The following is a 12,310-nucleotide window of genomic DNA, read 5'->3' as shown; positions in this document are numbered from 1 at the left end:
CAGACTGGATTAGCAGCATGATAGCAGTGAAATAACCTGGAAAGCTAAGTGTATGCATAGATCCAAAGGGCAAAGCTTTCAAGAGATCTCACTACTCCAAGCCAGCCAGTGAAGAAATTGTGCTGCAACTTGCCATGGCAAAGGTCTTTAACAGCTAAGATGGAAACTGGCAAGTGAAGTTGGATGAAAGCAGCAGTTTCCTGTCTGCATTCTGGATGCCATTTGAGAGGTACAGATGGTTGTGCATGCTATTTGGCATGTCTACTGCTCTGCAAGAGCATCAACACTGACAGCATAAGATAGTCAATGATCTTCCAGGAGTGGAAGTGATCGTGGATAATCTGCTAGTCTCTGGAGGTGGAGATACGATGGAAGAATCCATTGCAGATCATGATCAGGATCTAGTGAGACTGCTAAAGAGTTCGCCAAATCAACCTGAAGCTTAATAAGCAACTACAACTGAAGTGCATAGGTCATGTGATGTTCACCCTGATAAGGTATGATCTGTATCAGAGATAGCAGCCAACAGATGTGAAGGCAGGTCCAACTATTTGTTGGATTTGTGAACTACCTGGCAAAGTTCTTGCTCAATTTCTCATCAGAGTGTGAGCCCCTATGCAAGCTCACTGCAAAGGATGTTAAGCAATACTGGGGCACAGAACAAGCAGCAGCTTTCACTTGCAAACATTTAGTGACAATAAAGCCAGTGTTGAGATACAATGAGGAAGTCACCATGCAGTGTGATGCCAGAGACCCAGGACTTATAGCAACCCTCATACAGCAGCTAGAGTCATTGTCCACAAGGAGATGAGAGGAGAGATGCTGAAGCGCATCCATGCAAGCCATCAAGGAATTGAATCTAGTCTGAGGAAGGCAAGAGAAGTGCTCTACTGGCCAAACATGAGCAATGAGATCAAAGACTAGATCAGCCAGTGCAGTGCCTATAATGAACATCACACTAAGCAAGAGAAAGAGCACTCATGACACCCCAGACCAACCATGGATGGAGCTGAGAGTAGATCTCTTTGCTCTCATTGGAACCGATTATTTTGTCACCATCAACTACTGGGAGTTAGACAAGTGGACGCCAACGACCACCCGTGAGATCATGGAATGCATGAAAGCACACCAGCTGTTATGGCATTCCTGACATTGTGAGGAGCTACAATAGCCCTCAGCTCACAAGTAAAGAATTCAGTTGCTTTGTAAATGATTGAGAAATTCAGCACTACACATCATCTCCATACTATCCCAGTCAAATGGAAAGGCTGAGGCAGCAATGAATATTGCCAAAGGGATGAAAAAAAAAGCAGATCCAGCACAGATGTGTACAAGGCAAATCCTAAGTAGTCCAGTTCAGCAACTAATGTCACACCGCAACCAAACTATTCTTCCAACAGCTAAACACTACTGAAGCCAGGAGTGAGTGAATGACAAAATCAAGTGAAACAGAAAGCCAAATATTACTTTGATAAAGCCAGAGCTGCAAGTTGGTGAGCCAGAGTGCAAACATGCAATGCTGTCAAAAGTCAGCCCACTTGGCAACATGGGACTTGTGTAGAGAATTGGTCACCTCAATCGTACAAGGTGAAAATAAACGACCAGATATATTGTTGTATCCGCAGACATATGTGGAACTGGATAAACTGCTCCTTCACAACAGACAGCTGATAAGATGTGATGTCATCAACCAAGGAGTGAATGACCATCAATCCGAGGTCAACCTCTCCCCAAAGTCAATGGATCAGCAGCCCACAGAGAGGCAATGTTACCCCAGGAACATACGGACACCAGATGAACAGCCAGTAACAACCCGCACTCACGTCATTAGAAGACTTGGCTACTTTATAGATGATGTTTTCAATGCATGTGTAGGGACAAACAAAAGTCCCTAGAACGACCAGTTTTCTGTACATGCCTGATGATTTTCATCGTAGACCATGTAAGTGCCTGACTTACAACTGGAATTGACAATGTACGCAGGTTTTTTTTTAATATTATGAGAAGGGGAATGTTTGGAGAAGTGCCTTTGTGCACTGTGGCTTGCCACCATTTGTGTATAAGGCTTGAGAGCAGAAGACATTTGATCCACCACTTGGAACGTCCTTAAATTTAAAAATAATTTAGATACTATAAGTGACTAGAGGAACAGCTTCAGTTCATTTGGGCCCGAGTTTACTAAATTATCAGATCACTTTTAAAAAAAAACTAATGTACTTAAATGAAATGCTGTCAATGTCTTCAAAAATTAATTGTACTAGGCGATTCATAACCAGGTTTTCTCTCCACCCTCAAATTAAAATGTCGAACTATTTGATGGATTCAGCAATTTAATCAGGACTATAAAAGGAATTTCCCATCTCAGCAGTGAAGATGTGCAGTCGCATCATTTGCTGGGTATCCAACACCACCAGAAAAACAGCATCATACACAAGATTAAGCTCTGAAGCTCAGTCACCTTCATTGTACATAAGATGTTTAACACAGAAAAGTGCCTGAAATGGAGCGCTTGACCACAACTTGGGAAAGCATGTTTTTTTTTCATGACAACATTTTGAATCAATAATTGCATATTTATGGATAAAGATGCCAGTCAAGTGAACTACAAACTCTTGAGCAGCACAGTTCCATACCAGAATTAGTTCTCAGCAGAACTAGAGGATTTATAGGATCCAGTGAACAACATTACATAAAGAAAAGCTACTCCAATAACAAAAGAAATGGTGCATCCAAAATGTGTCTGAAACACCATATTATTCCCTCTGCACAAAGCCTCTGCTTACTGACAGAAATCCAAGACAATAAAGCCTTCAGGAGAGATAGGTCACTGACTGGAAACCTCTCACCTGCTGTATTGCAAGCTTTCCCCAGAAGTTTTAACAAAGCCTAATTTTACATGCAGGAGAGTTGTTCAGACAGTCCCAACATACCATTGTTGCAATAACTACAGCACAGAAGCCAAAATTTGAAAACAGAGTAACTTGTTTTGCATTGAACATAAAAAACAATTTACAATATGGGACACTTGGGCAGTTATAGCACAAAAAAAATGGCCTTCATATCAATTAAGTAAACTTTCAGGTTTTCCTTTCACTCTGTTTGAGCAAATTGGCATTTGATCATCACTAGTTTAGCATTATGTTTTTCTAAATGTGCTTTAAAAAACTGCCTCCAACAAACCGATGGCCAAAAAAAACCTGACAAATTATGGGATACTACATCAGCCAAAACTTGTTTATTAATATGGAAATCTAAACGTCAGTACCTCATGAACCTCCTCCCCTTGATGTCATAAGAAACCAATAGGTGGATTTCAATCCAGCTTTGGTAAAGAGGTTCTCGGCACCAAACCCTGAACAAGAGCAAGCAATGGCGCTGTCGTATTCAACAACAATTTCAAAAGAGAGTTTTCCGATTGTTTCGAACAGTTCATCTTTGATCTAAGTGCTTTCTGGATATTCCACTTTCACTGGATGAAATTCAACATGTAACATTTTTTGCCCACAGGGATAGGCAAGGCATAGAGGTGAAATTATGTTATTTTCCTTTTGTGAAAAAGTGTGTGGAGAAATACATCACTGCACAAGCTCCCTGTCTATAAACAGTGAACTTTAAGCTATTAACAGCTACGTTAAAACATTTCATTGCTCGGAAAAAGTTTCACAGCAGAACAGCAGCTGGCTGCAACTTGCTCACCATTATTGATACCTTGAAGGAGAGACAAGGGCACACCCCTGGTGGTAGAAAGAATCATTGCAGTATATAACAAAAACAGAACATGCTGGAAAGACAACAGCTCAGGAATGTCGGTATCTAAGATAAAACTATAGATTGACAATTCAAGGCTTGCACTTGCCAGGACTGTTTCAAAGAGTAGTCAGCCCTGGAAACATAAACCTGCTTTCCTCCTTCAGACTTGCTGCATACTTCGAGCATTTTTTTTGAGTTTTTTTTAATTCGAGACTTCCAACACTTAGTTTTCTCTCATTGTAACAAGCAAATTTCCTCAACATAGGCAACTTACTAAACTTCTCAAACATTGAATATCCCACCGATGTCCTTTACAAAAATAACAATATTTAGTTAACCCGCTTGAAACCACACTTAGTCTAACATCCCAAGTACCAATGAAACTTCTGGCAGGAAATAATGAGGAGAATGCAGGAAGAAAATGTAGCATGGCTCTGAAATTTATTTAAACTTAAGCATCCACGCAACCTCATGCAAATTTGTGACTATGATAACCAATTGGAATAAAATGTGTTCTTTCCCTGGGGAAAGAAGTTTTAAAGCATAGCTTCAATGTTTTAAAATTATCTGGACAAAAAAAAAGGGTCTGCAGATATTTTTAATATTCCCTTAGCTGACTTAATCTGACAGCAGGTTCAAAGGAAATTCAACTACAGCTGAAGAAAATAGTTAACACATGAAGCGTACTGAACATTAAACTGAAATTATTTCCAAGGGTGATGCCAAGAAACAAGCCTTCCTTCGCCAGAAATCCCAGAATTCAAGTTAAAATAGCATTTACTGTTTCTTTCGAAGATCACTTCTCCCTCTCCCCCTTGCTTTTCACAACTTCTGTATTTCGATGAGGATTCCAACAATAGCTCATTTTAACAAACCTCACAATTCCTCTCTCCAGGTTCATTACTTTGATATTGAAACCTGAACAAATTTGAGTACTCATTTTATTTGAAGGGACTTCGCCCAAGCACCTAAACTTAGGCCAATACTTGTCACCTACATTTACACAGTCACATGTTTCAAAATATTGCCCTCAAGAATAACACCACACAAAAGTGAGAAATACCTGCTGTTTGTTGGCCATCAGCACAAACTAGAGATTTCTTATTAAAGCAACAGCCAAAAACACAGATCATGGCACTTTTGACATAGTAAATAAACCAGCTAGTTAAAATTTAGAAATTAACTGCAGAAAATTAGTTCAAACTATCATGGCAACAGGCTTGCAGATTTTAACAGCTACTAAAATTACAATATTCAGTTCTGGTCACTAGTGCCCTATAGCTACACTCAAATCAATTAGAAAGTGGATCTTAAGATAGTGAAATCTTCAAGCAGCTAGTGCAATATATTTAGGGGGAAAATAATCTCCATCTAGGAGCATGGATTAGATGCCTTCTAACTCCTAAATGCCTGGTTCACTCTGGAAGCAATCTTACTCTGCAGCGAAAGGTGTGAATTCCATTCGTTCAAACAAATTCACGCTGTAGGCAAAAACCACTCAGCCTTTCTCCCTCCTGCTTTCCGGAAGAAGTGAGCAACACAAGCTCAAAACTCTCAATAGTACTTCACCTTCAGAAGTGTCACCCAAAAGACCACACACAGCCACCAGGTCACAGCCACTCATCCCACTGCTTCTGGAATGAATCAGTTACCCTTTCCCTGAAGAATGGGTTAGTGCGTGAGTGAGTTATGAGTTACAAAAATTTTGGTTTTTTTAAAAACTGATTCACATGAACAAACAAATGGCACAGAGACCTGCCCTCACATGGGTATCTTTAGGACTCTAAGAGCTCAGAGTGAGAGAATAACCGCGTACACTGAAGACAGAGAGAGTGAGAGAGGGGAAAGGGAGAGAGAGAAAGGGGAGAGGCAGCAGTCTCACCGGGTCTGACTTGTAAAGAGCCATCCTTTCGGCTACACCACAGCGCCTTCTCCCCGCTCTGCACGATGTAATGGTCCTTGGCTTGGAAAAGCTCCATGGTTCCGGCATCAGCGTCTCCACATGGTAAAGGAAGGGGCAGAGCTAAGGGAGCGAGCATAGGGCGGACTGGAGCGAGTCCCTGTGCCCGGGGCGCTAAGGAGTTGCAGTGCCCGGCTCCCGGGGCTCCGCCGCTGCCCCCGCTCGCTCCGCCGGCACTGCGCCGCCCGTCCGCTCGCTCGCTCGTTCACTCACTCACTCACTCTCCCTCCCTCTCTCTCTCTCGCTCTCTGATTGTTAATTTCCTGCAGCCACTCGGCACACGTGACCCGCCAGCATCAGACGCCCCGCCTCTTAAAGGAGCCAGCCACCCCTCCCTCCCGGGGAAGAATTTCTGACGGCCAAATTACAGTAAAAGCAGCAGCAGCAGCAGCACCAAGTTTTGCAAATCCTCAATGGAAGTTTTCTTTTGAAATGTCTTTTTTAGGTATTCTTCCAAACCTTTAACAATCCAAAACATCTACACTCCTCCAACTCTAGTCTCTTCTGCATCACTGATTTTAATCACTTCACCGTTGCTGCTGTGCCTTCAGTTGCTGAGGCCCAAGCTCTAGAATACCTTACCTGAACCTCACTGTCTCTATCTTGCTTTGCCCCTTTAAGACACTCCCTAAAATCTACCTCTTTGACATGCCATGGACATATGCCCGAATAGCTCCTCATGTGGCTCCGTGTCAAATTTTGTCTTGTAAGGCTCTTGTGGAGCAACTTGGGATGTTTTACTACATTAAAGGTGCTATATAGGGATGGTGGTATAGTGCTAATGTTACTGTACTAGTAATCCAGGGGCCTGAACTAAGGTTTTAGAGACATGAGTTCAAATCCCACCACAGCAGCTGTAGGGATTATTTTTTATTAATTTATAAACCTGGAACAGAATGATAATTTATTAATAACGATTGTGAAACTACCAGGTGTTTTAAAGCTCTAAAGTTTAAAGTTCATTCATGTCCTTCAGGGAAGAAAATCTACCTGAACGAGAAACCATTGAACTTGGGAAATGACTGCTCCTGCTCCAAACTGTCTTGTATACCTTAAAATGGAATTCCAGTTCAGATCAGTACAAGGACCAGTGAAGCTTAGGAAGTGACTAGCACTGGTCTGAACTGGAGTTCCATTTTAAGGTTTACAGGACCAGTTTGGAGCAGTACCATCACTTCCCAAGCTTCACTGGTTTCTCCTTCTGATAATGTGACATTGTGATCCCATACCAATGTGTTCACACTCCCTCCGAAATAGCCTAGCAAGCCACTCAGTTGTAGGTGACTCACCAGAACTTGCTCAAGGGCAATTACAAATGAGCAAGAAATGCTGGCCTTGCCAGTGATGGTCACATGCCAAGAATGAATAAAAATATATATCAATGCCAAATAGTGGTGCTGATGAAATGCTGGTAGGCTAAGATGAAGTAAAATGAGAGGAGGCGTGAGTGGAATATAAACACTGGGACAGATAAGTTGAGGCCATATGGCCTGTTTCTGTGCTGAAAATTCAATATAATTCAGTGAATATAGGAATGCAACAGGAGAGCGTTGGCAGATTACAAGAGAACATAGTACAGCACAAAGGGGAACATGAGAAATGAAGGGAGGAATATGTTAAAATTACATTCCCTGAATCTTGGGCAAGGAACTGTTTCTAATGACAGAACATGGCTTTGTTTTTCATGAATGCTCCAAAACTGATCACCCACGTCACCTTCTGTTGGCAATCCCCACCCATCCTGTCAGGTTCTGCATTAGATTTGGAAGATGTATTGCTTCATAACAAAAGGGCTGTTATGTATGTAATACACAGCAAGTTAATGTCAAGGACACTGATTTTCCATGACTTGAATCAGTCAGGTTGTATTTTTATCACATGCTAGGATTTTTAAATCAGTATTTCTTTTCATGATGCAACCAATGAAAATCCATTGTTTTACCCACATGACATCAAACATATGAGCCCTTTTTTCAATATTTGTTCATGGGATGTAGGTGTCATTGGCTAGGCCAGCATTTATTGCTCATCCCCAATTGTCCCAATTGACCCACCACTGCCTTCTTGAACCGCTGCAGTCCATGTGGTGTAGGTACACCCGCACTGCTGTTCCAGAGGCAGTTCCAGGATTTTGACCCAGCGACAGTGAAGGAACGGCGATATATTTCCAAGTCAGGATGTTTTGTGGTTTGGAGGGGAACTTCCAGGTGGTGATGTTCACATGTGTCTGCTGCCCTTGTCCTTCAAGGTGGTAGCAGTCATAGGTTTTGAAGGTGCTGTTTGTTGTCATGTGCAGCCACAGTATTTACATGGGTAGTCCAGTTCAGTTTCTGGTCAATGGTAACCCGAGGATGTTATTGTGGGGGATTCAGCGATGATAATGCCATTGAATGTCAAGGGGCGATGGTTAGGTTCTCTCTTGTTGGAGGTGGTCATTGCCTGGCATTTGTGTAGCACAAATGTTACTTGCCACTTGTCAGCCCAAGCCTGGATATTGTCCAGGCCTTGCTGCATTTGGACATGGACTGCTTCAGTATCTATGGAATTACAAATGATGCTGAACATTGTGAAATCATCAGCGAACATCCCCACTTCTGACCTTATGACGGAGGGAGGGTCATTGATGAAGCAGCTGAAGATCATTGGGCACTACCCTAAGGAACTCCTGCAGTGATGTCCTGAAACTGAGATGATTGACCTCCAACATCCACCACCATCTTCCTTTGTGCTAGGTATGACTCCAACCAGTGGAGAGTTTTCCCCCCCATTTCCCATTGACTCCAGTTTTACTAGGGTTCCTTGATGCCACTTTCTGTCAAATGCTGCCTTGATGTCAAGGGCAGTCACTCTCACCTCATCTCTGGAGTTCAACTCTTTTGTCCATGTTTGAAACAAGGCTGTAATGAGGTCGGGGGGGTGAGGTCAGCGGAACCCAAAACCGAGCATCATAGAGCAGATTATTGCTGAACAAGTGCCACTTGATAGCACTGCTGATGACCCTTTCCATCACTTTACTGATGATAGAGACTAGACTGATGGGGTGGTAATTGGCCAGGTTGGATTTGTCCTGTTTTTTGTGTACAGGACATACCTGGGCAATTTTCCACATTGCTGGGTAGATGCCAGTGTAGTAGGTGTACTGGAACAGCTTGGCTAGGGGCAAGGAAAGTTCTGGGGCACAAGTCTTCAATACTATTGCCGGAATGTTGTCAGAGTCCATAGCCTTTACAGTATCCAGTGCCTTCAGCTGTTTCTTAATATCACGTGAATCGAATTGGCTGAAGACTGGCGTCTATGTTGCCGGGTACAATGAATAATGGAACTTTGAAATTAATATTTGGGGGACTAAATTGAATTATTTCATTTTTAATCATGAAAATTGTAAATCAATGGTCTTAATTGTTATATATTCCTTCCAATCTATGCTTAGTTTTTATCCCTTATCTTTTTAATGCCCAAGATACAAAGCATGATAACAGGCAAGGTATAATAGAATGGTGTACCAGGAGTCATGCAGTTTAACAGCACAAGGAGGATATGTCCTGAGCTTTGATAGCACTGGGGCAGTCCTGCAGTGGCAGCTCTCCACTGGGAATCATTAGGATTTTTTCAACATTGGTCCAGGCTTCAGGTTTAGCAGTAGAGGCAGGGGAGCCATGGATTTCAGTAAAATGGGGAGGAGAGGATCCAGGGCTTCAGTACCATTGGAGGTTCTTCTGTGGTTTGGCAAAACTGGGTTGGGATCCTGGAGATTGGCAGTACTACATTGCCAGGAGGGGTGGGGAGTTCCTAAGATTCGGCAGCATTGCTGTGATGCTTATTGGGTTTTTGCAGCACCTGGAAGGAGAGGCAGAATTAAGTTGATGTTCTGGAGATTGGCAGCATTTACATGGGAGGTGGATGTTGTGGAGCTTAAGGGGCCTGTAATGTGTGGAAACAGTGAAGAGAGTGTCTCCAAGTTAAGGGAACATTCAGAGGGATTTGGTGATTGAGAAGCATTTGGGCAATGGTCCTGAGTTCTTAGGAATAGGATCACAGGATCAGGAAATAGTGATGAATTCTTGTGGGTGTCTCACAGTGTGGGAGCAGAGGGAGGGGTCAGAGTTTAGAGATTATCAGTGTGATCCCAGGGTCAAGGCTAAGTGGGAGAGAAGTCCTGGAGCATTGAGTGGGGCACAATATAGCAGTGTTGAGAGGGAGCCAGGCTGTGGTTATATTGAGGGCAAAGGTGACAAGGAGAAAGTGACCTGACTTCTAGCAGCTCCTTTAGTACCTTCAGCCACCCTCTCCTGAATTGGAGGTAAATATAACAAATACATGTAAGGGTGACAAACACATTGATATAAGTAACATGATGAAAAAGTATGACAAAAAGAGCATAACAAGAAAGTGTTTTAGGAGGTGTATACAATAAGCAGAACATTTTAATATTAGATATTAGACAGACAGGCAGGCAGGCAGGCAGGCAGGCAGGCAGGCAGGCAGGCAGGCAGGCAGGCAGGCAGGCAGATGTTCTAGAGCCCAACAAATCCTTTCTTCTCTCTGATCCTAGTTATTACCCTGGCCTGACCCAGCCCATAGCTTCCTCAAATCCAAGGAATCCAAAATCTCACGACAGATAACCCCCTGCTTCTCTTCATTACCAACTATCTCCCCAAACCCTCGTACATATCCCTCCACTGTCACCTCCGGCAACAAGAGTGAGTTCATGGGCCACTTTGTCGCTAATATTGGTGACCAACCATTTAGTTACCTGTGCTGTTTTCCCTCCTTTCTTCTGCTTGCCAATTCAAACCTTCATCCTGCCTGAGCCCTAATCTCTGTCTCACCCTAGTTTCTTTCTCACCTTTCTCATGCCTTCTCCAGCTCATCTCCATGGAAACCACTGCTTGCTCCCTTCACTCTATTCCCACTAAACCATAGACTACCCAATTTCCCTTCCTGGTCCCCATGCTATCTGCATTGTAAATGGATTCTCTAATCAGGTTCTATCCTTCTTCCTTTCAAAACTCTCAAAATGCTTACCTTTATCAAGAAAATCCACCCTCGACCTCACTGTTCTTGCAAACTGCAACCTCACCTCCCATCTTCTAATTCTCTCTAATGCCCTCGAATGAATAGTTGTTGCTGTTTTTATGGATCATATATTCTCTAGCTTCTTTTCTTATGTGAGCAACTTGTAATAGTTTCCAGAAACAGTCCAAGGATCCCATGAACTAAAAAGTGCAATTTTTATTTCCAACAGTTTTTTGATTGGTCCAGATCAGCTGGATGGTTCTTTTGAACTAATAAGCTTAGGTTTTTTTTCCTTGATATACAATCAGATTCTGAAATCTTTTGGGATAAGATGCTACACATTATGAGCCCATGGAGGCTACTGCATCTTTCTCAGGACTAAAGACTAGGAGGCAGAAAAGATAATTATCCCAGGGATTCTCTGTTTTTTTTTTAATAGACAAGCAAACAAAATACTCATCATCTTTATACCTTGGCTTGCATATAGTGACCACAACCAGAAATTCTGGGAGCTAAAGGTCTATTCATCCAACACCCTAACTATCCAGGGTGAGAGGGTAGGCACCTCATTAGAGTATCAGTGGTGACCCTTCACGTCACCATAGATGCAACTTGGATGACTGCAGACGTGAACAGAAAAATCAGCTTCATTGTTTGAGCCTGGGTAAGTCCTTCCATTATTTGTTTTAAAGTACATTGTCAAAGTAAATGTTTCCCAATCTACAGAAGTCTTAGTTTCTTCCAGGTATCCTTTCCCAAAGAGAGGTTGATATCCTTTATGAACATGCAAGAAATGACAAACATTCTGTCCTATACCATTTGCGGCACTTTATGTATCACAATACAGATACTACACACCCCAAAGAGAGCCATCTAAACTCCTGGGAGAGGCACAAAAAGCCAATGCCAATTAGGAGAACAATGTCTGGAAAATGGCTCTCCAACTCCCTTAGGTAATGGAAACTAATCCAAGAGACCAGCTGACCCTGAATATGTTACTAGGTACCTACCTATATAATTTCAGTATTAAAGGCTGTCTCAAGTATTTATCCATATTCCCTTATGTAATGACACAGCAGTTGGTAAAGGCTGAATTATTTAAAATCCCAGAGGAAACTTTAAACAACTGTCATCATCTATATTTTCAATTGGTATGTTTGAGATGCAACCCTGAATTCAGAAATGAAACCACCAAGCCTCCAGAGGCTTTTTATATAAATTAAATTAAACATTTATTAATTTTACATAGTATTAAACACATACACATGTCTACAAATTACTACCATAATAACTATTAAACCAATCTCCAAATTAATCACCCCCAGGTAATCTTCTCCAAGGCAACAACAACCCATGGACTTTAAACCGACACCAGGCAAAGCACATTTTATCTTACAAATTCAAAATGCGCTTCCTTTCAATTTGGTTCCTTTGCACAATTGTAGGCTTACAGGTGGTTTAGATCTTCCATGCCACACACAAAACTCTTCTGTGTATACCTAGCCTTCCTTTTGAATGTAAATTCTCATTGTATCACCAGGCCCAGCTCTTCTAACAATAAAACCCCTTTCATAGTACCAATTT

At 42.1% G+C, this 12,310-nt stretch overlaps 1 protein-coding gene across 3 annotated transcripts in view; it reads right to left on the bottom strand.

The window, feature by feature from the left end:
- The window catches only part of inpp5f (inositol polyphosphate-5-phosphatase F), a 213,269-nt gene extending 207,305 nt beyond the window's left edge, over positions 1–5,964 (bottom strand). For all 3 annotated transcript variants that reach the window (XM_078564764.1, XM_078564765.1, XM_078564766.1), the window contains exon 1: positions 5,633–5,964. In XM_078564764.1, the coding sequence (XP_078420890.1) occupies positions 5,633–5,789 (157 nt within the window). In that variant the 5' untranslated portion in view covers positions 5,790–5,964. The remainder of the gene's footprint in view (positions 1–5,632) is intronic.
- Positions 5,965–12,310: the final 6,346 nt, after the last annotated feature.

Source organism: Cetorhinus maximus, chromosome 20, assembly GCF_964194155.1.
Source record: "Cetorhinus maximus chromosome 20, sCetMax3.hap1.1, whole genome shotgun sequence".
NCBI classification, from domain to species: Eukaryota; Metazoa; Chordata; class Chondrichthyes; order Lamniformes; family Cetorhinidae; genus Cetorhinus; species Cetorhinus maximus.
Note: the sequence above shows the minus strand (reverse complement) of the source record. Positions and strands in the feature narration are given on the sequence as shown.